Raw genomic sequence first — 27939 nt, 5'->3', positions numbered from 1 at the left:
TCCAATGCAAATAAGATGTTTTGCATATTAAGCATTTAGTTGGTCAAAGCAAACTATACTGGCACATACTACTTTTTGTATTCTACAACATGTGGGGGCTGTTTCTTTTGTGCAAGTTTTTCAATCAAAAGCCAAATAGATTTTTTTTATATATTGAAATGCACCTACTCTAAATTTTCATCTTCAATTTTAATGTAAATAAAAAGTAATTAAAAAACATGATATCCATAATTAATCAATAAAAAACAAAACATATGTCACCCTTAACAAAACTGGGAATACTTTAAAGATGTAATCAACTACTACATATCAATAAAACTATAATCGTATTGCACTTTTTCCTTCAAATGTAATCTAGGCTGATTTTAGTAATGCTGTAATCTGATTACATGTCATCTTTTACTCTCCAACCCTGGTGGAAACTGACCAAGAAGTAACAGGCTTACTATATGTTTGGAGAACTCAATAAAGACTAAACAATTTTGCACAGCTTCACTATTTTTGAAGTCGATTACAGGCCTATGAATATAAATACCACTACTGATATAATACATAGTACAATTTATTTATTTTTAAAAAGTTTTATTATAGGAACTTGTATAAGAACAATGCAGTGTAATGTAAAATACATTAATTCACATAATATAGGTAGAAATCGACTCACAAGTTATCAAAAATAGCTGAAAAATGCTTTGTAGAGATACGAGTTTTGACACTGAGAGGACACTTACAATTTTAAAAATGAATTGTATTATTTAAAAAATACATTGTACCAATGCATATAAACCACATAATGAGATCATAAGGGGATACATTTACCAAACAGCACATTCAGAGCCAAACCTAGATATAAAATCCAGCAAAAAGGCTATAATCTGTAATTATCAATTCTGCAGCTGTAAAATTAATTAAGGATTGAAGGTAGAATAAAAGAGCTGCATTATATTTTATATTTTTCTTACAGATCATATATATTAAGGATTACATTTTAGATTTTAGGAGATCTAGAGTGTATCTGAATGTACCTCTGCATTAGGTTGAAAGAGTTTTTAAATAAGATCAAGTATCTGAGCTCCACAATGAAAGCCTCTAGTGTTGATTCTTGTTCCTCAGTCATATGTTGTCATATTGTATTGCAGGTCAAAATATAGTTTTTTGAGGTAGGAGACATCCAGTCTTTATGAGTGTGGAAGATTTTAATTAACTTTATGTGTCCTGGTGCAGATTTCCTTCCTCCCGTCTCTCCTGTCTTCACTTCACAGTGCTCGTCCACAGTGCAATGATCAAGTGCTTTCTTTTACAACCGATTACTGCTTCACCAATGTGTTGGTAACTCATTCCCGGTGTGAGAAAGTGCAGACTCTGGCATATCCATGGTCTTGTAAATAAAAAGTTAAATCTAAGTTACATTTAAGTCCTCCTCCACTTCATCCTCCTCCTTCACACTCTGCCTGCGATCACCACGATCGATAGGTACACCCATCTCTTTCTGCAGGGCCTCCAGGCTGGCCTGGCTGATGTAGTACCTGACGTTCTGTGATGGCAAAAGTTTCTGGAGCTCCTCCAGCTTACGGTAGGCCTGGAGAAGAAAGATGGAAAGAAGATAAAAAGCTGAACACATCAACTTACAATCAGGGTGATTTGAAATGTTGTTTTAAGAGTCATTTCACCATTTTTTTGTTCATTTATTATTATTATTATTTTCTATAGGTGGAATTACTATAGGTGATGGTAAGATACTTTACATTTTTATTCATTTATTTTTTATTTTTACTTTTTTTATTTCTATTTTTTACATTTATTTTTGTATTTATTTTTACTGTATTTTTATTTGCACAATCAGATGATTCTGTCATGTTTTGTTTTTCTGATCACAATAAAGATGTTTGAAACAAGAGTAATTTCATTTGCTATGATATTTTTTACATTTTTATATACATTTTTTTAATTATTTTTTACTTTTTAATTTTTTTTTCTCAATGCTGTTGTTTGACAATGTTAATATTTGTATGTATTTATCTATCTACTTATTTTTGGCCTTACTGTGTTTTTATTTGCACAATCGGATGATTCTGTCATGTTTTGTTTTTCAGACACCTTATTTATCTCGACGTACAGTCATGGAAAAAATTATTAGACCACCCTTGTTTTCTTCAATTTCTTGTTCATTTTAATGCCTGGTACAACTAAAGGTACATTTGTTTGTACAAATATAACGATAACAACAAAAACAGCTCATAAGAGTTTAATTTAAGAGCTGATATCATGCCATTTTCCATGGTTTTCTTGATAACAATTTGATTATTATCAAGAAAAAAAAGCAGACATCACCCTGTTCAGATATTTCTGTGAATAATCCCTCACAATAAAGATATAAGAGTCATTTCACCAAAACAATAACTAGAAATGAATGAAAGCATGATTGTAGCCTGTGACAGTCTGGTGACCTGTCCAGGGTGTACCCGCATCTCGCCCTCCAGCTCCCCCGTGACCTGCGCAGTTAAGGAGAATGAATGAATAACTAGAAATAAAATAGTCACCACTTGGAAGTTGCCTTGCTGACAGTGGTGCTCCACCATGAAACCAAATGCATCTCCAATCCTGACAGCAGGGTCCAACTCCGGCTCCTCCAGCAAAGATTCACATAACCGCACCGCCTCACCAGCATCCTCTGGATACAACCTGCAGGACAAAAGGTCAGAACCTCAGATGAAGATCACCGCCAGAAACCTTCTCTGTTATACAGAAGAGAGAAATACAAGTTATATTCTTACCTGCGTGCATGGACAAACTTCTTGATGAGTGTGAGTCTATGCTGCAGGTCTGCCAGTCTTACTTCCTGTTGTCCAGCTGAAGCGTCCTTTGTTTTTGAGAGGCACTTGTAAGCCTCAGACAAAGCATCTAGAGCCTTTTCATAGTTCTGGTAATCATCAATCTCCACCTTAACAATGGTAAACAAGAACAGTAAAAATATACAGTTATTTGAAAAGTATTTTACCTGGATTACTATCTATTAAAGTTTTTATTCTTGCAGTATACCTGCAAGACCACAGACCAAAATTGAACAGGCTTCTTTCAAAGTACCCATAATAAACATCATGAAATAGAATGACCTATTGCTGTACCTGAGCACAGGCTTCATAGAAGCCAGCCAGCAGGTCCGGTGCCCTGCCTTTAGTGTAGAAACCAATGATTGTCTTCAAGATCTCTGGATCTTTCCGCCAGTCCAGAGACTGGAGGTAGTTGGCGGCCATTATGAAAAGCTCCTTCTGACGACAAACATTGGCGAAGAACACTATTTTCTCTGTGTCACCCGACTTGAGGAGTGCCCGCATGGCCTGTTGAATGAAAAATACATTTATTCAACATTATTGAGGTTTACACTAATGCACTTTACACTATGCAAATAAAAACATTTTTACGACTATTCAATTTATTGTTTGCTCTATAAAATGCCATAAAATGATCAAAATTGTCCATCCAAGTTGATGTCTTTAAAAGTCTTGTTTTGTCAGTCCAAAACACAGAGATATTTAGTTTAATATGATATAAAACAGAAAAAATTTGAGAGGGTGAAAACAGTATTTTCTTGCCGATTTTTGCATGAAAAAGAGCTATAATGAGTAAATGATTATACAAATGGTTGGCAATTATTTTTCTTGAATCGTCAACAAACTGTTGCAGCTCTCTATTAGAAATATGTGTGTATGACAGGCCACATGACATCAGGCTGACAGTGCAGATGGAATAATCCCAAATCCTCTCACCCAGTTACCTTTAAGATGTTCTAAGCTTGCACAGAGTCCATGTCGTGTTTACTACAAACAGAGTATTACCTTGGGTTTGTTGCCCGCCTGTGTGTATTTCTTTGTGGCCAGGTGGTAATTGCCTTGACGCATACAGCAGTCTGCTATCCTCTCCAGTAAGTCCTTTCGAGCCTCTTCAGACAAGTCTTTTGAATCAGTTACAGTCATTCTCTCTGCCAGCTCCTCTGTGATGGTTAAGCTCTGGGTCACACACAACTCCAAGGCTTGATGGTGCTTTGTGCATACAAAAATAAAAAAGACATAAATAACTAAACACACGTGAACTGAACAGATACTGTGGTGAAATGTTACAAACTGGTACCTTTTTGGCTGCAACCAGTAACTCCACAGCCTTATCGTACTGGGAATGTGTGATGAAGAAGTCAGAGCAGCGTGCTAGGAGGGCTGGGTCAGAGTACTCATTCAGATCCTCAGCGATCAACTGAAGTGCAGAGAACTGCTGAGTGGCAAAGGCCAACTCCAGAGCTTTAGAGACGTAACCAGCCTGCAGTGGAGGACAAAAAAGCATACTCTACTGTAACTGAAACCCTGGCTTCTTTCACCAATCAACATTGCTCAGCTTGCTTTAAATATACAGTACAATGCTGCCCCCTTGTGGAATGATTTAGAATGCATTATCATAACAGCCATTGAGAAAAAGCAGACATTTATTAAAAGACCTTGTGATAGAGTGCAACAGCTCGATCCATGTGGGTGCCTTTCTCCTCGTAGTAACAGGCAGCCTCCATCATGTCCTCTGCGTTACTCAACAGAGCCAGATTCATCAGCTGGTCATCCAAGCCATTCTCCTGTTTAGATACAATACACACATAGCGACAACCCACTCAGAGACTGAAGAAACAGCAAGAAAAACACAAAAAATAAAGACTAAACGAAAAGACTAAAAGCTTTTCTGACCATAATTATCAAGATATATAAAAGTCTTGATTCATAAATACCTGTATTTTGGGTAACAGGCAGAAAAGTACACAGTGGAGTGCTTTACCTTACAAAGGCGTATGGCATTGTTGTAGGCCTGGGCTCGTGTGTAGAAGTGGACAGCCTGTTTGATGTCATCATGGCCCTCGTAGTGTCTGGCCAGGTGGTATGATGCTGCCCTGTCACCTGTGTCATTGGCTATCTCAGATGCCTGTTATAATAAATACATATATAAATAAATGCATTCTCAAGTTTATGGAAAACTCCCTATATCAATATTATACAAGTGTTTTTACAGCCATACATGTCTATGGGTTTTCTTAATAATAACCAAAATCATTATCAAGACAACCATGGAAAATGGCTAGATATCAGCTCTTCAATTAAACTCTTATGAGCCATTTGTTGTTATCATATTTATCCAAACGAATGTACCATTACTTGTGCCAGGCATTAAAATGAACAAGAAATTGAAGAAAACAATAGTCTAATCCTTTTTTCTAAGACTGTATTATCATACAATTTCTGAATGTGTGTAATTCTGTGTGGATTGAGCATTTTGATACTTTCACAGTATTTATATAGCACCTAGACCTGCTTTATATTAAAAAAGACATGGGACTGTCACTTTTTACAACATGGGACATGAGTAAAATTAAATTATTTTAGATAAAATACAATACATTTTGTGTGACACTTTGAATACTAGTCACCTTCTGAATGTTCCCCATGTAGCAGTGGACTCTAACCAGGGAGAGGTAATCCTGCGCAGATTCATAGAAACGCAGCGCAGAATCCATGTCTGACTGGCTCTCCAGGTACTGGGCCCACCACTTATAGATGTTCCTGGATGGTTGAGATGATGTAGCCGATGTTTAAGTGCATAGAGGAAGCAGATTATGTAATATATTACTCAGGTGACATGGTTTTTACCATCAAGAGAAGCTCTGGACTTACTTGTCTTTCTTTTTATTAACGTATATCTCTAGAGATGATGTGTCATCCTGGAGCATTCTGGGAACTTCGACCCGATGTGTGTCAGAATTCTCATAACTGAAAACACCAAGGCTGACAATTACACTTTTTGAAAGACAAAAACAACTGTATCATTGACGTAAAACCGCAAGCGATTCCATCTTACTATGTCAGGGCCAGGGTCTTGTCGCCCATGGACTCAAGGTATTTGGCATAATTGTAGTAGGTGGTCCGCAGATGGATGCGGTCGTGGTTTTCTGCTGTATCCAAAGCCTGCTGCCATTGGCCAGAGGCCTGGTAGAAATTGTTCAGCAAGTCATTGCGTTGACAGCTCTTGTACAACTTTTCTGCATCTTCCTATTGGAGGACAGGAAAAGATGATGGAAAGATAAATGGTTTTGGTCTGGAAAGTCCCGTGGTCTTTTTATGGTGCACTGCTTAGGCCTAAAAAGGATGTGGCGTTGGATGTTGGACTACAGTTTGGGGGTTATTTATGAAGAACAGAAAAATAGCCTCTTAATGGATTTTGTGGTCTTGAGTAAGGGGATGGCCTTTCTGCTTTTATTATCTTATATTTCCTCTATTGCTTTATCTATCGTTTTTAAAATAAGGATAATATAGAAAGAATGGCTCGATAGGGTAAAGAATAATACATCACTAAGTACACAGTTAATGCCATATTTTTTTTATTTTAAAAGATGTAATGTAGAATTAAAAAATGCCAGAGGACAGAGAAAAGGAGGCAAACCATCAGTCTCATGAGTCATATATATTCTTCTATCTTAAATAACTTACCAGCATGCCGAGCTGAATGGCCAACATTGCCACTTGTGCTTCTGGCTCGGGCTCAGCCTCCGCCTCCTTCAGCGCTTTTGCTGCCCTGGCATTTCCCATATTCCCAAGGCACACACGTGCCACATCCAGTCGGCGGGTTTTCACACACATCCGTGCCATGTTTTCCCATACCGCTTTACTACAGAGAAAAGAGAAATGACTCGTTTGCAAGGGCAAAGTTTTCTCACTGCATTGGTATTTTATCATTAACATTGAAAACAGTTATGCACATTATTTACAGTCTAGTTTGGGTTGTATTGTAAGTCCTATACCCTTAGTTTGCATGTAAAACCTTTGGTCTTACTGACCAGATCTTTAATATTGTAGGATTGTTTTTACATTTATCCCAATTATAACAAATGTCCACAAAAGACCTCCTGCACACAAATATGATTTCAGCATGGAGACACAAGAATGCGTGAAGGACTAGAAAAGAGAGTTGTGCTTTTCTATCTCCGTCTTTTTCTTTTTTACTTTTGTCTTGCTGACGTAAATGAGCCCCTCTACCCTTTTTTCTTTTGCTTCAATTCCACATTTAAGATTCCACAGCCATCTGGTCTCTATTTGTGTCCGCCTCCCTCCTCCTTGCTTTAGCTGTTACAGATGTGGGCTGTTTATTAAAGTTAGGCAACAGGAAATACCCCAAATCTTTAGGGGCCCTATAAGAGGGGGAACGGAGGCCAAGTGAAGAAAAGGAAAGCAACTGTTCGCCAAAATCTTGCTCTATATGGTCACAGAAAACTAAGCCTGAAAATGAAATTTGAGATACTTTAAAATGCTGGGAAAAGTAGAGCGAGCTGCACACAGGGCGGCAAGATCTAGAGAGCCAGAAAAGGAAAGACAAGAGAAGGAACAGGTCTACATTTGGCCCCTCTTCCCATCCTCTTTTCCTCTCAGGAAACACATCCTGTTGCTGGCGGACGGCGGTGGCCAATGTGTTTGTTGCACACGAGAGAGAGGACTTTAGCGAACGCCCCCTGGGCTCCAGACAAAAGAATACACAACAGTGACGTCTAAGAGGGGGGTCTTTTGGACATTCTCTCACACAAACACATTGACACACACACACACATTTAAAGTGATCGTGAAGGAGGAGGCTGTCTGTTTAAAGCTTGCTACAGTTGCGAACTCATGTCTCGGACTATAACAGCAACTCCCCCACATTTCAACTCTGACCTCAAGGATTTTCAAAGAAACAGTTAAGGAAGAGAGAAAGAGACAGAAGGAGGTGGGTTAAAGGATTTTTTGTTCCAGTCAGGCAGTGGGAGAGTTGAGAGGCAGTCTTGGTAAAGTCACTGACGAGTCGGCTTCAAGCAACACTGTCCAGAGAATCTATGCTTATTTGCATCTCTACGCTTCTGAAAGCAATGTAAAATTGCTGCAGGAAAAAGGCGAAAAAAGAAAGAAAAGAATAAACTACTACCTACACAGAGAAGCCAGCTGCACACACAGAAGTCAGACAAGTGCACTGAAGAAGGACAAGGAGAAGATAAAGAAAAAGCAAGAAAGTAGCAAGATCTAAGAGTCAAGCTGCAGCCAGCCGGAGCCAGTGGAATGGACCTAGGTGTCAGTTGGATTAATCCCAGCGTACCCGCAGTGCTGTCTGAGGAGGAGGGTTGAGGATCTGCTGCAACGACAACCAACTCCTGAATGAGGATGAATGGAGATGTTCTTTAGCTAAGCCTCAAGACAACACTTTCGCCAATTCCACCTCTGTGTGAGCTGGGACAAGACTCGCTAACAGCTGGAGGAGGAGGAGGTAGTGGTGGTGGTGGCGGAGGAGGTGGAGAGGAGCCAGGGGGCCCAGAGCACTGCTGGTGCTACAGCCCCAGAGGAGAACCAAGAGAGCGGGCAGGACACCGCGGAGGATCAAGGGTCGTTGGAGGGACTCGAGGAAGGGGGAGAGGTGGCGGGCATCAGGCGCCGCATGGCCGTGCAGAAGCTGGTGGCGGCAGCAGTGACAGTAGCCCTGCTGTCCCTGGTCCTAAATAATGTTGCAGCCTTCACCCCCAGCTGGGTCCTGCAGGCCCTGGAGGACGGACGCAAGCGGAGCGTGGGACTATGGAGGATGTGCCCCACTGGTGGGGAAAGGGGCCGAGATGATCTCCAGGGTGGAAGGAGGGGGCAGGGGGCACAGAGGCAGTGCGAAGGCCTGGGATGGGGCTCTGATTTTGCAGGCTACCAGGAATCCCGCAGCACCGTCAAATGTAAGTTTTTATGCTAGTTTTGAGTTAAAGTGCAACAAAATAATGTTATTATACCTTTTAAAAAAGAAGATTTCCAACCTCATCAGACTGGTTGATTGGTTAAATTATATATCCAAGATGTAGTAATCTCAACAGCAACTAGGAGAATTTCTGTCACCGTGTCAGGGCATAGACACAGATGAAACAATTTCACTGTGAATCAGTCAAGAAATACATTGTGTTTTCAGGTCCTTCTGTTTGGGGTCCAGAGATGTGTGATTATATGTAAAAAACAAAAAGACTCAACTCACTGGATTAACAATAACAACAGATTAACATGTTATGTACAATATCCATAAATCCAATCTATGTGCTTTGCTTTAGGTCAATGGCAGTCTGATTTATAAGTGCAAACAGTTGCACATGGCAGCCAGCCAATAATTTACAGTATGTTTTGCTCCATTGAGAATTTTTCATTCAAGAAGTCTGGGAATAGCTGAAGGTCCACTTGTCAACCTTACTGGGCACAATGGGCAGCACTGCCTACTAATGTTAAACAAAGACGTGCCAACCATTCATGATAATATTTTAATCACATCAGCGTCGCCTTCCTACAAATGTTGATTTCCCATTTAAATATCAAGACTTCTGGTGTAGACTCAACCTAAAATCTCATGCATATCCACTTAATGCATTTAGATCACAGTGCAGGAACATGACACAGCTCTTTTTCTGGTCCCTCAAGTGCAGTTTGACATGATGCGGGCATGCAACCTGATGGCGACGGTGGCCCTGACTGCTGGTCAGCTGATCTTCCTTCTTGGACTGATGGAGCTGCCCTTCATCACACAGGAATCCCAGTGGTGGGAGGAGGCCATTGCTGCACTCTTCCAGCTAGCCAGTGAGTAACAGAGCTTCTACAGCTTCTTTCTTTGCATCAGCAGAAAGACAAATTATGCACATTAATATCCTTCTGACACAGAGAGAGAAATCCAGATGCTGTAGAGCAAAGTTCATATGGTCTCTGGTAGAGTGCCAAAGAGAGTGGATACAATCACAGGGGGAGCAGGATTGGCTGCTCTCAAATAGATTAGATCAGCCTCGGGGGCCAAATACTGCAGGAGGACACAGTTAAAAAACTTTCAGACTCAAGTAAAAGAGAATGCACATCTTGATTTGAGTTTACTCAGTAAAGAATAAATCTTGATTTTTGGAAAATGGTTGCAAGGACATGCATGTCATTTTGTGCCACTAGGGGTTTCTCAATCAAAACAATAATAATTGACAGAACAATGCCGTCATTAGAGCCAGTTTTTCTGTTAGAATTCTTTCAGTGTTTATTGTTCAGGAGGGTTTTACAGGGAGCCCAATCATCTGCGAAGTTCTCCTCCTCTCCAAAACAAACACACCCGCTGATTAAAACCAGTACAAAATACAAAATAAAGCATTTAAAATAAAAAAAAAATGTGTTTCTCCAAAGCACATCGGCATGAGCTTTGTTGTTTCTATGATAACGTAAGATTAAGACATTCAGGAGGTTTTTACCAGGAGACGATTTATCTGCAAAAAATCTTCTCCTCCCGAAAACAAACGGACCAGATTATTAAAACCATTAAAAACACTGAATGAAGCAGTTTTATGTAAAGAAAAAAATCTTTAATGCCGTTTGGCATGTTGGCAGCTGACCTGCCACAAAGGTTTGCTCAGCTTGTTTCAGACATCCAATGACTAATCGGTTAATATATAAAAGTCAATTTATGACAACTTTTGGCAGACAACCACAATGCTGACACATGCACAAAGGCGATAAGATGTCATTAACAGGTGACGGACACAAATAGTTTGAATTTAAATTGCAGATTTGTCTTTGAACATTATTGAATACATTTGTGTTTCTAATCTTAGTGTGGGGCAAAAAAAGTATGAATAAACCAAATGAAACAGCCAAACGAGAACACCAGAAAACAGAAAGAAGGATTAATTAGCAAGAGACATAACTTCAGGGTAACAAGCCCCCTCCTTCATAAACAGCACCCATCCATCCACCCTACTGTGCCACCTCAAGAGCTGGCATGGCCTGTGCCAGTGCCCCTGCTGAGGAAGTGTGTTGTGTTGTGTTGTGTTGTGTGCAGTGGCCGCTCAGCCGGTTGGTATCATTGTGGCATAGCGGCATGAAGGGGGTCTGCTCTGGGTCTAAATTTAGTCCTAGTCCAGAGTCCGTGGGCCAGAGCTGCAGCGAGCCAGGGAGCGACTGTCGGGCGCCAGGATATCCCTGCTCAGGACGAGGAAATGTCTGTGACTACCTGTTATGCAAACCCCCGAGCTGAAGAAGGAAAAAGAGGGGAGGGGGAATGCACGGGAAAGACAGTTTCGACAGGGACTGCGTGTTTGTGTGTGCACTGGCAGGAGGGATTATGTGCATGCAGGTCTGTGTATGTCAGTGTGTATGTTGTGATTGTGTGATTATAGTGTGTTTTGGCAGATAAATGGTATACACAACAGCAGGGTGGGAATAGACTGTCTAGATAAGCTTGCCTAGCTTTTAAGTCTGTGTTTACAAAATGTCCAAGAGCAGCAGCAAATAAAGAATCTCCTCGTTTATCTTTAGCGTCTTCGGCACACATTACAGCAGGGATGGCTTTTATCTGAAGACCTTGGCGAGTGGACCCACCCAACATTACAGTATTTTCCAATATTAGACACCACCAGCCAAACCTCAGTGACCAGGAACACATCTCACCCAAGAATGATTAATAAACACAATGGCAAAGAACATGGGTGTGGACATTTATGGCTGTTATGATAATGTGGATCAATGATATACGAGATTTCCACAAATGTTGGCATTGGTAATAAACAGTACACACCTAGTTCCCTGACATCTAAAAATAGTAATACTCTCTGGAAAAACATCATCTTCCAATTATACTCTCTTACCATATATGGCCCAACAAAGCTGCTGAGTCATAAGATGACTTCCTCAGGGGAAGAGTTTAAATTGAAAACGACACTCAATCACTACTTTCTTTCTAGTGTTCTTCAATACAACATGATGTTTAGATTGTAAATTATGGTCCCATTTAGAGTGAAATAGATGATTAAGCAGTATGCTGTACATTTCTGTCTTGAAACTTTCACAGTGTGTTTTCAGTTTGTGAAAGTTAATTTTGGATGCCTTAACGTGTTACATTGTACCAAAGAATCAGCTGTTAATTTTACATTATAGATGCACCTTGATAACCAAGCTCATTAGCAAATAACTTAGCCTCCTCTTCCCCAGCGTTAAAACTTATCTATATATGGTCACTTCTAGTTGTAAAAAACCAAGATGGCGACAGCCAAAATGCCAGACTTGAGGCTTCAAAAACCATCATCCATGGGTTTTTGGATGACAGTTTTGAAGCCTCAAGTCTCACCACATCCACTTCTATTATACAGTCTATGCATTAAATATAGATCTGAAGTCATCCATTTAATATTAATATTGAACTTATCATTTATTGATATATTCAATTAAGTCAATTGACAGAATAATAACAACTGTTTTTCAAGCAACAAGATTCTACAACAACACTACCAGATCTGAGAGTAAATGCAAACACTTGACAAATAAAACAAATGCCTTGATGATTGTGCTAGATGTTATTAGACATCCTGAATGTCTGTATCAATTTCCATGGGAATTAATCAGTTAAAGGTTGATCACATTGTCGTGCTTGATAAAAAGACCATTTTCAAACTTTGGTTACCATGCCAGCTTCTCAAAGTTAATGTTTTTGTTAGTCTGTCCTTGTCTTTGTCTGATAGTAAACTGAAAATATTTGGACTGTTAGACTCTTCAGACAAAGTCAGACAAAACAAACAATATGATCCTAGGCTTTAGGAAATTGAATGTGCAAAAATTGTAATATTCAAAGAATGAATTGATTAATGGGGAAAATAAATGTCAAATTCGTCAATAATAAAAAGTAGTAAGCGGTCTTAAATTAGACATAGGATTTTAAAAAACTGTCAATAAAGGCTGTCATTCATAAAGGCTGCTGAATTCATAATGAAGTAAAGGGGCCTCATTTTGCAAATGCAGACGGGTTTTATTAACCATTGAGCAATCCATTTCTCATTCCTACTTTAGACCTCCCCCATGGACTCAGTGAATGGGCTTTAGCTCTGAATGAATGGAGATATTTTTACACATCATTCACTTTCTCAGGAATGTTTTCATTTTCAGACGTGCCAAAATGCTCAGCTATTGCAAGCAGACTGTGGAATAACAATATCCAGTTCCATTCAGTGATATCTCAGCGGTTTTGGCAGGTCCGGGCACAATATTGGTTGTTTTATCCTCTGGAATGTGTTTTCTGAATGGACATGGCTCTATAATGTCAAAAGCCATGACTGCAGGCCATGTCCCCTCTATTATAATTTCTTTTGATTTTAGGGATTTTCTATTTTTTTAGGGATTTTAGGGGCTGAATTCAGATCTGTTAAATGTAGCTTAGGAAGGAGTTGGGCTTTCCCGAGAAATCTGTTGCTCAAGATTCCTGGGAATAAGGGAGTGATAAAGATTTGAGCAAGACATCCAGGCAGGCTCTAATGAATGTTCCCCTTAAGAATAAACCAAGACATAACTATTTGGAAGGAAAACAAATGATTGGAATTAATTTCCAAGACCTTGCCTTCAGATAAGATTCTCTCTGTGACAGATCATGTCAAATGTCGAGCAAATATATTAACCTCGAAGCTTAGGGAGTGGAGAGGAGGGAAGGAAGGAAGGATGGAAAGAGGAAGAAGGGGAAGGAAGTTTGACAGATAAGTCTGTGCCAAAAAAGAGGTTCACACAGCCCACCCTGGCTGGAACCTGGACAGGAGATCATTCATTTTCTTGGATAAGGAGCCAGACAGGTTGCATTCTTAAGCGTACACACGATGGTAGACATGCAATGATACAGAGACACAATTATTCACATCCTCACCCAAAACAATCACAGCCATCTTACTGTAAAGGTAGAGAAAGAATCATAAATGAACTCCCCCCATGGTGCCACTGACTGCTTCAGGAAGCTGGAGCAGTCAGTGGCAATGACTGAATCATATCCTAAAACACAAACATCCATATTTCCAGTGATTATTTTTGGTCCCTACATTTGGTAACCCTTTATATTAAGGTCCTTGTAATAACCATTAATTAACAAGTAATAAGGCCCCTGTAAGTCCTTACAAGATGCTTTTTAACATTATTGTGTGTTTATAAGCTTATATAAGTGTTAATAATGGCATTACAAACACCCATGACCCACCCATTATGTCTTTGCCATGCCTTTATTAATCTTATTTTGTTTGCTTATTGATATTAAAATATACTTTGTTGCTCATCTATTATAAGTTAACTATAAGTTAACTATGCTTTTTGCAACTACCGGATCTAAAGCGAGAACAATGCCTTATTACTTGTTAATTAATGGTTATTAAGGACCTTATTATAAAGCGTTACCCTGCATTTATACCACTGTTGATGGGGCAGGTTCTCAGACATGTATTATTGTTGAGCTACTGGACGGCTCCAGACCATATTTGAATGTGGATCAATGTCGGCTTTCATAGACACCTCTAAAGAATGAGGAAAGGTGTGGGCTATGGAGACAGTGAATAACTTCCCAAAGCAGATTATGTCGATAACACAAAGTAAAGATCAAAGAAACAGCATGGAATTGAAGGCTGTGACTTTTTACCTTCGCATGCAAACAGGAGTTCCTCATCGCGTGAGTCACCGTGCTCAAAGAAATCAGGAGATAAAAAATCTCAAAGGCTTTTCCGCGCATATATTCATGCTCTGATATTTTTACGCTATTGAAAACTTTGATCTTGAGATCTCAGAAGTTCTTCCGAAGAGGAAACAGATTTGCAAATTCAAAGGCCTCTCACAGAGCTCCTGCTGAACTGTAAAATACAAGCTACAGGGGTGAAAATCTAAAAGTGACAATGTGGGATTTCAAAAAGAGGTTCACTTGCCAAACTGTTCAATTACTGTATCTTTAAAGTACAGCTTTCGGAAAATCCTAGAATTATTCAACTAGAAATAATAAAATAAATACATAGTCATAGAAAAAAAAAAATCTCCTTGCTCTTCTAACATTTTCATTTCTGTGACCAGTTTTCAGCCACATTAGCAGATAAAGGTTCAGTAACTGGAACCCCCAAATCGATAAGACATATAAGAAAATAAATGTGAAAAAAAGATATACTGTTGCTCATAAAGTTAGAGTAAAATATTTTTTACCTCTTTCCATGAAATGATTGTGATAATGTGATTTATTCTTGACAGACAAAGTGTTACTCTATTAATCAAACCTTTCTAAAGTGATTACTGATGCATGGGATAATAACAGGAATAGGAATAAACAGAGGATTGTGAATGAAAACAAAATTATTCCAACTTTATGGGCAACAGTGTGTGTGTGTGTGTGTGTTTGTGTGTGTGCACTGAAACTAAAGTGAAAATAAATTAAAATGCTTATAATTAATTATTATTAATTATTTTTAATATTGTTATTTGTCATATATTTCCATTTTTCTTCTCTTATTTTTATATATATATATATATATATATATATATATATATATATATTTATTTATTTATTTATTTGAGTTTTAAATTTGTATTCATTTCTTTTTTATATATAAATTGCTCTAGTTTTTTTTTTTTTTTTACATTTTAAAGCAAATATGTAAAAGTAAGAACAATACTTTTTTGTCTTTATCTCTTCACCATTTTAAAGAATATTTATTATTTTATTTAGTTCCCTTTATATCTTCACATTTCTTTTTTTCATTTATTCTTTTTAATGGCATACTCACGACTCAATGTACAAATTGCTAAATAAGAATGACAATGCACTTTCCCTGACTGAAGCCTTTCCTCTCTGTACTCGTGTACAGGTTTTGTGCTGGTGATTGGACTTGTGACCTTCTACAGGATCGGGCCGTACACACACCTGTCCTACTCCTGCTACCTGGACATAGCTGCTTGCTTGCTGGCCACAATGGCTGCGGCCATGCTCATCTGGAACATTTTACATCGCCGCGATGACTGCCTCGCACCTCGAGTTATCATCATCAGTCGTTCACTGGCATCACCGTTCCACCCACGCTTAGACAATGACTATGTGGAGTCGCCTTGTTGAGCCACGTCACTTCATAAACCAAGCAAATAAGGAGTACAAGATTGTACAAGAAGTCCAGCTATGAGTCTCAAATGTGATTCTCAAGAGCAGAGGGCTTCCCTGTGGCTCTACAACAGCTGGACTCACATGTACCTGCAAATGTTAAACTCTATATTTCACAACTTCTCCCACCATAATCAAAGATATTAGAATTATTTTGCGACTTTGTGCACGAAAGTCACAGATTAAACTAAAATGAATGTACAAAAACAGCCCTAAACTTCCAAACATAATCAAAACTGTATGATGTTTCATTTATTCTTGCTTGGGTTTAGCTAATTTGTAGCTAAATTTAGTATTTGGACGAATACTGTTTTATATGAAACATCCTGCTAATGAAAAGATCAAGCTGGAACTTGACCTGTTTTGCTATATGTGCACTTATTAAATGGCCTCCTGCATATTTTTAAATTGGAAATGATGAAAAATGTAACACCAGAATACCTCATATTTGTTCTCATCCAGTTAAAGCTTTTTACATTTTTAATAAATATTAATATTAATGACATATGTTGCAAGTAAGTAGAATAACTAACAAGGTAAAAGCAGAGGAGTAAGGGAAACTTTTTTTATTGGGCTCACCATTTAATTTTAAAATGGCCATGAGAGGTGATATATGTTGAAATGAGGGAATATTTTCATCCTCTCATTATTAGTTCCTGCCATATTCATATTTTTCCCTCTTGAAAAAAAGGAAAAGAAAAAAAGAAAATGACCTGCCAAGGAATGTATGCAAATTGTTGTGAATTTCTATCAAATGTTTTGGAGACGTACAACTTTTAAATGACATACAAATGACATTCAATAACAATTTTTCATGCTTTCCATACAAATCTCTGCTCGCTTGTGGTACATACTGTATACTTAAATTAATATAATATAGTTGAATAAAGAATAGTGCTTTTATTAGTACAAGTATTATTGTGACCATATCATACTTCTTCAAATAACTCCTGGCTGTCTGGGGATTCTTCCACATTGCCAAACATAGGGGCACATTCAAATAATAATATATCGTATAAATTCAATAAATGTATTGACAGTGGTTGTTGTTGTTGCTGCTGTTTTGGTGCCAAACACCACACCTGACAAATGGACAACACAGAACTTCATTAATGTCTTCAACTCCTCGAGGTTGGCGTCCCCACTTTCTGTCTTTCAGAGGTTAAAGTAGGCTAAGTTTTAATGCCACAGATATGGTATCCAATGAAAGACGCACTCCAAAGTCAAGCTAAATCTTGGCGATGGCAACTGACGTCAATTTTCATAGGGTACAAGATATCTAAATGAAAATGGCTTCTGTGGGTAACCGCAGGTCTTCCCGCCACATACATGCCCATGTTTTTATGCTAATACCATACAGTTTTGGTAAAAAAACATGCAGTTTTTCTCATGCAGTACAATATTTCTGTATTCTGGAGTTTCTTTAAACAGTCCTACATGTTGGTAGTTCAATCTACCAAAGTAACAATAACACAAAAACCAACCAACCAATCGAGGCAGCAAGGAGACCAGCAACTCCTATGTTCGGCAAGGTAAAATTACTGTTTTTGTCAAAAGGACTCTGGTGGCTTAGTAGAGAGCATAGATGGATATAACAGCTTCAGTCCCCAGTCGGAGAGTACTGTCTGAGAGCAGTACAGCGGTGAAAATATTCTAATAATAATAATATTGTGTACACTTAAACTGATATTGATGTTTTTAGGTAAACCTTCTTTTTAGTTGCTAAAATTCATTTTGCCACTCTTCCCGTCCACAGCAGTACATTGCTTAGCTTCAGTACTCCTGCCTGCCTCTCTAAATTTGAGGCGACTGCCATCTCCTGTAGGTAATACACTGACTATGAATAAGTAGATCAGACAACCACTCTTTAAAAAACTAAATCCAAACTATTCCTTTGACTCTCAAGATTTGTTAAGACTTCATATGGGCTGTGATTTGATGTATAGTACGGTGTAGTATCAGAAAAGTGCTAAACATATTGTATATTACTTTAGGTGTTCTGAATTTAATACATTCTGTGGTTTTGACACATCGTCCCAACTTTTTTTAAAATCAGGGTTATAGATTAATCATCAGTGAATGCACTGGTAGATTAGATTCCATTTCCAACACCATCATTAGAAAAAAAAACTGACCTCAACCTGCTGGATGAGAGACGAACAAACACTCCTTATACTGTATAAAGATAAATAAAAATATGGACATTTTTGCTTCATGGAATGGGAATAGCTTCCTTGAAGAATGAGAGACCCCCTGCAGAGAAGAACTATAATGGTCTCATGCAGCAAATGACATACTTCCCTATGACAAATGGCAAAAACTGAGTGCATGAGGGTCACATGTACCAAAGCTAATGTTGATGACTAAAACATCATCAATCAGTTTCTGCTTCACCCCTGAACACTTCCTTAGGTGTTTTTGTTCCTGATGGAATGGGGGAGTTTTGCTTTTTAAATAGCAAATGCAGTGGCAAAAAGACACTAAGAGAGGCTTGCATTCATGTGGGCAGATAACCCTGCAGCATGTCACCTAAAGTCAAGGACAACATGAATGAGAGGAAGTAGCACAGTCTGGACTGAAAAAAGACATTCCAACCTGTATCTGACACAGAGACAGAGGGACTTTCATACTAAGAATATCTGTTTTGGATGAAGTGACTCGTAGCTTTAAGAATTTTTCTACTTGATTCAGAACATCCAGGCTGGGTAAAGCCCTGTGATTGACTCCTGGATCTTGAGCCAGTCTCTGACTCATGCACCGAGTCTTTGTCAGTTCAAAGATCTGCACCATACAGACACATCCCAGAAGGTACAGGTTTCTGCTGCAGGAAATTCATATTCCTGTGGGTGGAGATATGCGGGAATCGAACACAATACCGATCTTTAAAAAAAAGAAGCAGTAGTAAAAATAGCCATCAATGAGGAACTTAGTAAATCTGTCATCATGCCTATTAAACTCTATGGAATATCCGTCCAGTGAGATATGCTATTCCCATTTGTTTGTTTTTATGTTATTTTTTCATTTGCGTTATATCTGTAAGTGCTTCACTACAGCAGAATGCTCAGAGTGCCCTGAATCACGTATTCCGCTGAAGATAACATCAGATATCCACTGAAATCCCATATACGTTTCCCCAACACACACACACCACACACACACAGGAACAGACACGCACATCCTTTTAGTGACCCGATTCAATGTTTGCAAGAATGGAAAGGGCACTCCTTTTGGACTAAACTGGCAGGGGGACCTAATGTGTGTGTGTGTGTGTGTGTATGTGTGTGTGTAAAGTCACAGTGTGTTTAGAAAAGTACATCCCCTCCGAACACACCCGCACACTAACAGAAACAGTCACATATATACACATTGAAGAGTTCCTTCCCAAAGCACAGACACAGAAAAAGTCCTTAATCATGTCCTGTGTTTAAAATACTATTTCATGTTGTTACATAAACAAATAAAAGTTATGCTCCGGTACATCCGACTTGGTTATAGCATACTCTACACTTGAAGGTAAACTGCAGAGTTTAGTTTTTTATATTATTGAATGAAAATTGTTATGCAGCAATATTTCTGTCCCCATTATTTACTTCCTCATATTTTATTTAAAATGTTTGGATTATTTATAACAGTTGGCTTAAAATACAGATTAAGCTTTTAAGCTCTTTAAGCTTTAATCATTATCACATAAAGCCAGAATAATGCACATAACCTAATGACTTAGACAGACAGACAGACAGACTACATAAAGTTCACCCGGTTAGGCTCAATTATGAAGAAGGTTGTTCTAATCAAAAATGTTTTAAAACATACTTGATACAGTTCTTGAAGTCTAGCTAGCTAAGTCTCTATCACTCACATAGCTATGGCTAATTTAGCTCAAAACTTTAAACAAAAGAACATCCACAGTGTTTAGCCTTGATTATCTGTCAGACGTAAAGGCCATATATCAATGCTACAGGACCATTGTAGTAGTTTTCCACCATATTGACCTCAATAGTCAAAGGTGCTGAATGAAATGAGGGGTGAAGAAAAGCATGAGGTAACAATGCCCTATTCTCACTGTAAGTCAAAAGTTAGTTACAGCCCACTGACTGCAAAGAATTCTGACAAGAGTCAAGGCTGTAGCAACAATGCTACTCCTGTTTGCTCAGCCTTTGAACTAAAGCCCCTGTGGTAATGTTGCTGCCAAAAGTGATGACAGCAACCAGACAGGGATGTGCCATCCTGCACGTCTCCTGTCTTTATACAGTAATGATGGCATGCACATATAAATGCCTTACCTCTTGATGAGCTTGATAGACTTGAAGGCTTCATCCATATCGCCGATGGTCAGGTAGAAGCTGAAGTTGAGCATGGCGTCACGCGTTGCCTTCTCACAGTTCTCCAGGCCCACAAAGTCTCTGAGAGCTCGCCTGGACACCATATGGGGGAACTGGGCTGCTGAACCCTTTGATGGCTGCTGCGGAGGTGCTGATGTTGTGCCTGAAATTTCTGGTAACCCTGGATCTCTCTCGCCAGGCTGAGGTGGGGTTGACCAGGAAGGGAAACACCGTGTTACGATTTAGTGAACATGTGATTCACAGCCAGTAAATTAATATTAAAAGTAAAATTCAAAATGCTGGCAAAAACATGGGTTTCGGGAATGGGTAAGAGGCAGAGCAAACCAAACAATAACAAAGCATCACAAACAAACCTATTCATCAAGAAATGGTGGGTGGAAACTGGACACAGCTTAGTGACATCTAGATATTTCAGGGATGCACTTGTGCTTAAATGCAGCACAAGGCAAACACGACCACAGTTGTTGGGAGCCAAAAGTACTGAAGCTTTCTGAACAGACTGTAGAGGACAGACACTTACTTCTGGTAAAAAGACACCCCCCCTCCGAAATAATAGCTGGGTGTTTGTAGGACCAAGCAAACAGAGTTTCACATAAGAATAGTGATGGTGCAAATAAAAACACAAAGAATATGTTTAAGAAACTCAAGATTTAGATGCTGTATGAGAAACCCCCTACTGAGGACACAACACACAAATCAGTGTTCCTCTTCCTCACCTTGCAGCTGAAATAATAGTAGGGCACATCCAGAGCGAGGAGCGCCTGCAGGCCTGAAGGTTTGGGGTAGCAGTCCTGTAGGAGGAGCCCATGCTCCTGCGTACAGAAGAGTGTCACTACGGACACGTCCATCTGAGTAGAAGAAAGGAAAGACACTGTCAAACTACTTTGAATAAAACTTTAAATAGGTGATCATGTGTGCAGTTGTAGTGTAGGGCTGAGCGATTACAACAATCATAAAAAACAAGATCTTTGAAATATAATAATTACAGCGCCCCATGTTTCACAATGTGTTGCCTTGTGTTATAAATCCATGTTTTCGCCCATTTTTGCTGTTACAGATGTTTATTATTTGTACATATAATCTCTCTTTCTACTGGACCAATCCCCCTAAATATATTTTGCACATTTATAAATGTTTGCTCCATGACCTCTCATAGTTTTGGTAAATGGTAAATGGACTGCACTTATATAGTGCTTTTATCCAAAGCGCTTTACACTACAGACTACGCTCATTCACCCGTTCACACACACATTCATACTGGTGGCCGAGGCTACCAGGGCACACTGGTGCAACCTGCCACCATTGGGAGTTCATTCATACACGGATGAACGCAGTTTCGGTAGGCCATTTGGGGTTCAGTATCTTGCCCAAGGATACTTCGACATGTAGGCTGCCATGGTCTGGGATCGAACCACCGACTTATCGATCAATGAGCGACCACTCTACCAACTGAGCCACAGCCGGTAATTAATACTTTTTGTAAAAACGGTTTTATTTACGGTTTTATCCCTATCTGCCATCGACCATGGCAGCTGAAATAACCACTACTACTGTAGTTAAAGTCCCAGAAACATCGGAAAGCTAAATGCTGTCATTTCTGGATTAATAACGTCAACCAGAGGTGCTGCATTTCAAGCCCAAGTATAGGACCATGGGTGTATTTTTAGCACCAGTAGTCCTAGTGGAAGTATAAACTACAAGCAGGTGTCATGCTTTGCTTGAAGAGCTGTACAGGACTGTGCTAGTGTTAAGGAGCAGTTTTTACCGTATCTAAGAAACTAATTGATGAGGATTCAGAGCTGATTGGCACAGTCTCACACACAAAAAGACGATATTCACTCTCATCCCAGAAGTGAGATACAGGGCAGCGACCGCTGAGCTCCGTCCCCTGAAGCTGCTGCCTGAAACACAGAACAGTCATGTACAGTATAAAACAACCACAAGAGAAAACTCTAAACATGCAGAAAGCAAATACAGTCAAAAGCAAAGTCAGCTACCTTTCACTTTCTTCTGGCTGTGAGATACCACTGGACGGTCTGCCAACGAAGAAGTCAAAGTGTGTCACAGTGTCCATCTCAACGTCATAAAAGTACACTTTGTGATCCGGTCGCCCGTTAACCTGAAAGAAAGAGTGACATACAACTCAGTAAAGAGAAATATTCAGATTTAATGGTCACATTTTAAGATACTGAAATGTTGAATAGAAGTATCAGCACTCATATAAAGGAGAGTGACTGCTGTATGTTGTTCATTCACCTGAGAGATTAGGATGCTGACTTGGCTGCCATTAGCGTTGCATTTGACTGACCTCAGGGCTCCCAGATTGGCAATCTGTTCAGGCAGGTTCTTAGCACTGCAGTTAGCTTTGGCATCTCTATGAGGACATACATTAAGAGCAGCAATTGTTGGACAAAAAAATACTTGGAACATAGAAATTAATAATACAAGGAAGTTAACTGGCTTTTTTCACTACTTTGTTAAATGAAGGAATCAGAACTGAACATCCATTAAGATAATACCTTCGAGAGAGGTCAAATACTCTAATGTGTGCTGTGTCTGTCCCTACCACCAGGTAAGACCCACACACACTCAGGAGTACAGGGTTGCCTTCTGCTTTGGAGAAAGTCAGCAGTTGCTTCACGGTGCCCTAAAAGAAAGACAGGAAAAAACATGGTTCAGCAAGGAACTAGTTTAGAGTGACAAATACCACTTGGCTAAGTGTTTATGCTCATTTAAAATACCTTCTAACCCAGCAGTACAACAGCAACACCCAGCTTGTGTTAAGAAAATGCATGCTCAAACATCTGTCACGTCCCTGTGATTAAATTAAAATTGGATAGTTCTAGGCTGGGACAACGGACCTGTGGTGTGCGAATCTGGACCCTGTTAGGCTCCACGGTGTAGAGGTTCTCCCCATGTACAGCTACGACATGAGTGTCACAAGCAAAAGATCCTGGGAATTCAGAAAGACAATGGTGGAGAACATTTTTTTTACAAGAGCACAAGTTTACAAATGAAGGCAGCAAATGAAGAACAGGGGAATCAGCAGTTTCTAAAATGTTATTTATTTGTCATTCATTAATATGTTGTTGAAAGCGATAGTTCAGATATTTTTTTAAGTGGTGTTGTGTATGACGTACTTATCCATTGTGTATTACCTACAGTAGATGGCGGTCAGTACAATAAATGTTATTACTTCTACTGTAGGTATTACACTGACATGTACAGTACAGGCCAAAAGTTTGGACACACCTTCTCATTCAATGCATTTTTCTTTATTTTCATGACTATTTACATTGTAGATTCTCACTGAAGGCATCAAAACTATGAATGAACACATGTGGAATTATGTACTTAACAAAAAAAGTGTGAAATAACTGAAAACATGTCTTGTATTTTAGATTCCTCAAAGTAGCCACCCTTTGCTTACTAGAATATAAGACATGTTTTCAGTTATTTCACACTTTTTTGTTAAGTACATAATTCCACATGTGTTCATTAATAGTTTTGATGAATTTACAATGTCAATAGTCATGAAAATAAAGGAAACGCATTGAATGAGAAGGTGTGTCCAAACTTTTGGCCTGTACTGTATAACCCCAAATCCAAACTAGTCTTGTACCTGTATTGCGTAGAACTGTCCCTGAAAGCTCATACACAGTGACCTGCTTGCCACTCCAGACTGTCACTGAATCCTGTTGGCATGATAACACACATCCAGTTACCATAATATCAATTTAAATTTGTACTTCATGGGCAAACCTTTGTAGAGATGTTCAGTGTCTTTTATTGTTAAGTACAGAGAAATATCAACTCTTTCACTCTTTCCCATTCTCAACTCCTCACTTACCTTTGTAACACAAACTCCCTTGATGTGAATGTCAGACTGCAGAGCGAGGTGCACTCCTGTGGTGAACTGAGTGATGCTGAGCTGAGTTGGCGTGAGCTGCACTGCTGCCACCTGCTGGCTGAAGTCAGCTGACATGACATGCTCACACAGGATCAGCACTGTGTTTGAATTATTGGCTGCCAGCAGATTCAAGCTCGAGCCCCACTGAAATGACAGGTCCGAGTTATCTTTTCCAGCAGAAAACAATGGATAATACATGAACATAGCTTTATGCTACATAATTTCACATAACTTAGTTTCATGTGCTAATATGAGTAGCATGGAGAGTACCTGCAGCTGAATGACATTTCCTTCTATTTCTGTGGGTGCCTGTAGCTTCCACTGGGCCTTTGTATCACCTCTGCTGCTGCCTGACTGCACCACCATCTTCCATATTGCTATGCGGCCATGGCTAGTACCAGCTGCCAATATTTCTGGGGGTGGGGCACACATTATACAAAAGCAATGAGGCTTTACATGTTTTAACACATTGTAGTAATCAAGGTTTATGTGCAATCAGTCAACTCAAGGTTTGAGAATGTGCTGAAATAAAAAATCTTAAAACTACTCCATCCAGGAGACTGTGAAGAAAAAAATCAACTTAATTTTGTTCGTACTATGAGACAAATATTAAGCAGTTACCTTTTCCTGCACAGTATGAAACACAGTTGATCATCTCTCCTCTCTCAAAACCCAGAGTTTCATCAAGATGCAAAACATAGTTGTCATCTCCGTCCAGGTCCCACACCCTAATAAATAACAGATATTCCAGTTTAAAACTGGAAATTATAGTATGTGTGTACAAAGATTATGTGTCCACTGACCTGACAATCTGTTCCCCTGTTGCTGTGATGAGGAGGCCATTCTCTGTCCAGACAATGTCTACATTCTGCCCAGTCTTGCTGCTCAACTTCACCTGTCGTGAAAAAATGTTCATAAATCAAACTGACCTTAAGGAAAAATTGAATTGTGTTTTTGATGATTTTGTATACCTTCATAAATTCCTGGGCTCCTCCCTCAGGTCCAAGAGTGTACTGTGACAACATCAGGGTTTCTGTGATCACAGCAAGCACCTCTCTTTTCTCCAGGTAGAGCAGTTTCTTGATTGCGCCCTCCACAGTGAGAAGTGTGCTTGTCTTACAATACTCATCCACACAGTGGACCTTACCTATACATTAGATACACAGGATTAACTACTAAAGACATCCATTGCCTTAAAGCACAAAAATATCACATTTAGCAAAGATCTGATAGGATATTATCACTTAAATAATGTGGGCTAATGATCTTAACATGTCTTACAACATGGCCTATTAATGTAAATTTAAGTCTGAATGAAATTATAATAAACCTGTTAAATCCTCTCTCAAATCTCACTTGATTCAATCAACTCAAACATCTCCTCAAACAGGAGGCTTTTTGCATCAGTACCTCTTCTCTGGGCCTCAGCGGTGGAATTTACTTCTCTTTCTTCCTATAAGATATTTCTTATATGAAAGTGCTTTTATGCGATTTTTCACTTTGATGTTCACATAAAAAACGATGCTGTGTTATGATGTTTTACAGTTTAGTCTTGAACTGCATAAATTTCATCTGACTGGAGTTTTTTTCTTTCTTGGGATACCATTGATCATCACCACCAGCACATTTTTTGACCCAGTGCTGTACTCCCTATGTTTTTCTTCCATTCGAGATTTTATTTTAGCCAGTGCTGTTATAGATGTACTCCCCCTTCTTATTTTTAACTGCTCAGCAACAGAGTACAGTGCTACAAGGAAATAACCAGCACGGTCAGACGTACTCTCAAGGAGATTGTGAGAATGATCATTGCTGAAAATCACTGATCACCAATACAGATTGCAAATGTCAATCAATACACTAAAATGCTGCATACACAAAAAAAAACTCTTACCATCTGCAGTGCTGACATAGAATGCAAGTCCCTCTTGTGGGCCCATCTTAAGAGGTGCTCCCTTCCAGCTGAACATGTCCAGAGCACTCTCATCACCACTAACTGATGCCCGGGCCAGCATTGCCACATCACTGTAACATGAGTTAGGTCCTACTGTCAGCAACACAGTATTCAGATCAAGAGGGCCTAGTGATATCACAATGGTTTTAATATTATCTCACTTTCAAGAAGAATAACTAACTCTGAGCATTGCATCCTGTTTACTTACTCCCCAGGCGAGGCCGGTCTGAAGATGCAGCAAGTTAGAGGTTTGTTGTATTCATGCTTCACAAGATGGTTTCCATGAAGTCTCCCTCTAGCATCTACCTTCCATACTGCTAGCGCTCCAGTCTGTCATTAAATAATTACACTATATTTATGTGGTTCTTTAAGAAAAATTTAAAATTTAAATGGTTTCAGATTGCTCACACGATTCATCCAGTTTATGACTTTATTAACCTGCAAGGGTGTATATCAAATATGCCATATTGGTCCAAGTGTGGACATCAGGCCCACCAGGACATCTAACTGCTATACAACATGCATATATGTGCAAGACTGTCTGTGTATACAGTCACTGCAATAAACTCACCTGATCACCAGTTACCAAGCGGCTGCCCGAGCTACTCCACTCCAGCAGTGTGATGCAGGCTGCATGTGTGCTGGGAAGAACTGTCTGATCTCCAGAGGGGTGTGTCAGCAGCACTACTTCTCCATTCTCCCAGCCAATTGCCAACACTGGTTTTGTGGGATGCCAACGAAGCAATGTGGCCTGGTGTGTCAGTTCTAAATGGCAGCTCTCCACATGCTCTCCCTGCATATAGACAGAGATATGCAATTTTTTGTTAAGAATGCCGTAATTTATAATTTTCGCACACAAGGGACGTTGATGGATATTTCGAAGTGGTTTTTCTTTCAGGGTCAGTGTTCATTTGCAAAGCCCAGTGTTTACCTGTTGCAGGTAGAGGTCTACATTGCCTCCAGTATTGGAGCTGCTTGATGCCACAGCCAGTACAGGAAGAGCTGGGTGCCAGATCAACTGACAGGGTATATCACTGTTTTCAGGGGCCTCAATACGGTGGTCAAAATACACCGCCATATCCCCACTGCTCCTCTCTGGACAGAAGAGAGAAGAATCAGAGGATAGAAGATAAGATTCAACCTTCAATATTATGCATGGTTTTCTTTCATTTCAAGTTTTTGTATTTGCTGTGCAGCTTGATGTCGCTTTTCCAGCTACTTAGCTGTCTGGCGAATTCGTGTTGTAAAAGCTCGATAATCACTAGTTAACTCTTGAACGTAGCATCAAATAGCACCCTATGATTCCTAATGTATAACTTCACTTTATATGTGACGTTAGTTGACTTAGCTAGCTTTATTTTACAAAGTGGTACATATACACAACGTATACTCTAACTTAGTCAAATATTCACCCTAATAGTTATCACTAACAGCTATCATTAACGATAGTAGTCTTATGTGACTAATGATTAAGTTAGCTTTAGCTGCTAACATTAGCTAAGCTAGGTAAGCTAGCAAAAGTTAGCATCCGTTGCTGGTCCTCGCTTCTGTAGAATTAAGTTCACCGCTGTGTTAAGTTATCCGAAGACCAACCTCACTGTCGTTTGCTTCAGGTTAATGCTTATTTAGTTGTTTAATTTCGAAACAACTTTAAAAAATCGGCCGTCACTTCCAGTGTTGTTGTGTAGCCTCCTGTGTGAGCGAAAAGCGTCTCTCACAGTTGCCCCTGACAACCTTGAAGGCGGGGCGGGGGGAGGGGTTACGAAAAAGAA

The 27939-nt window shown here is 39.3% G+C and overlaps 2 protein-coding genes across 2 annotated transcripts; one reads left to right on the top strand and one right to left on the bottom strand.

Annotated features, from left to right (window-relative positions):
• Positions 1–238: 238 nt before the first annotated feature.
• ift140 (intraflagellar transport 140 homolog (Chlamydomonas)) lies at positions 239–27878 on the bottom strand. The gene is made up of 30 exons (XM_059324733.1): positions 27761–27878; positions 27099–27262; positions 26739–26960; positions 26376–26497; positions 26108–26238; positions 25188–25363; positions 25020–25111; positions 24838–24944; positions 24487–24629; positions 24157–24360; positions 23929–24001; positions 23168–23259; positions 22826–22953; positions 22563–22680; positions 22304–22425; positions 22072–22207; positions 21023–21154; positions 20247–20485; positions 6516–6693; positions 5887–6077; positions 5703–5798; positions 5459–5591; positions 4813–4956; positions 4487–4615; positions 4129–4311; positions 3837–4040; positions 3126–3338; positions 2775–2941; positions 2541–2682; positions 239–1579 (listed from the first exon to the last, which is right to left on the bottom strand). The coding sequence occupies exons 2-30, from the start codon at positions 27243–27245 to the stop codon at positions 1400–1402; spliced, it is 4344 nt and encodes a 1447-aa protein (XP_059180716.1). The 5' UTR covers positions 27246–27262; positions 27761–27878; the 3' UTR covers positions 239–1399.
• On the top strand, positions 7090–16993 carry tmem204 (transmembrane protein 204). Its single transcript, XM_059324734.1, has 3 exons — positions 7090–8761; positions 9486–9641; positions 15677–16993. The coding sequence occupies exons 1-3, from the start codon at positions 8482–8484 to the stop codon at positions 15919–15921; spliced, it is 681 nt and encodes a 226-aa protein (XP_059180717.1). The 5' UTR covers positions 7090–8481; the 3' UTR covers positions 15922–16993.
• Positions 27879–27939: the final 61 nt, after the last annotated feature.

The sequence above is a fragment of the Centropristis striata genome, chromosome 21 (genome assembly GCF_030273125.1).
Source record: "Centropristis striata isolate RG_2023a ecotype Rhode Island chromosome 21, C.striata_1.0, whole genome shotgun sequence".
Lineage (NCBI taxonomy): Eukaryota > Metazoa > Chordata > Actinopteri > Perciformes > Serranidae > Centropristis > Centropristis striata.
This window is presented reverse-complemented; position numbering and strand designations above follow the sequence as displayed.

What these genes read in the sequence shown, in the direction of transcription:
- tmem204 (XM_059324734.1), top strand. Translation starts at nt 8,482, where the DNA reads ATGGCCGTGCAGAAGCTGGTGGCGGCAGCAGTGACAGTAGCCCTGCTG. An exon ending in ATCCCGCAGCACCGTCAAAT is followed by an intron (nt 8,762 to 9,485) that starts GTAAGTTTTTAT and finishes TGGTCCCTCAAG; the next exon opens with TGCAGTTTGACATGATGCGG. An exon ending in TGCACTCTTCCAGCTAGCCA is followed by an intron (nt 9,642 to 15,676) that starts GTGAGTAACAGA and finishes ACTCGTGTACAG; the next exon opens with GTTTTGTGCTGGTGATTGGA.
- ift140 (XM_059324733.1), bottom strand. Translation starts at nt 27,245, where the DNA reads ATGGCGGTGTATTTTGACCACCGTATTGAGGCCCCTGAAAACAGTGAT. An exon ending in TAGACCTCTACCTGCAACAG is followed by an intron (nt 26,961 to 27,098) that starts GTAAACACTGGG and finishes GTCTATATGCAG; the next exon opens with GGAGAGCATGTGGAGAGCTG. An exon ending in GAAATGTCATTCAGCTGCAG is followed by an intron (nt 24,361 to 24,486) that starts GTACTCTCCATG and finishes CTGTCATTTCAG; the next exon opens with TGGGGCTCGAGCTTGAATCT.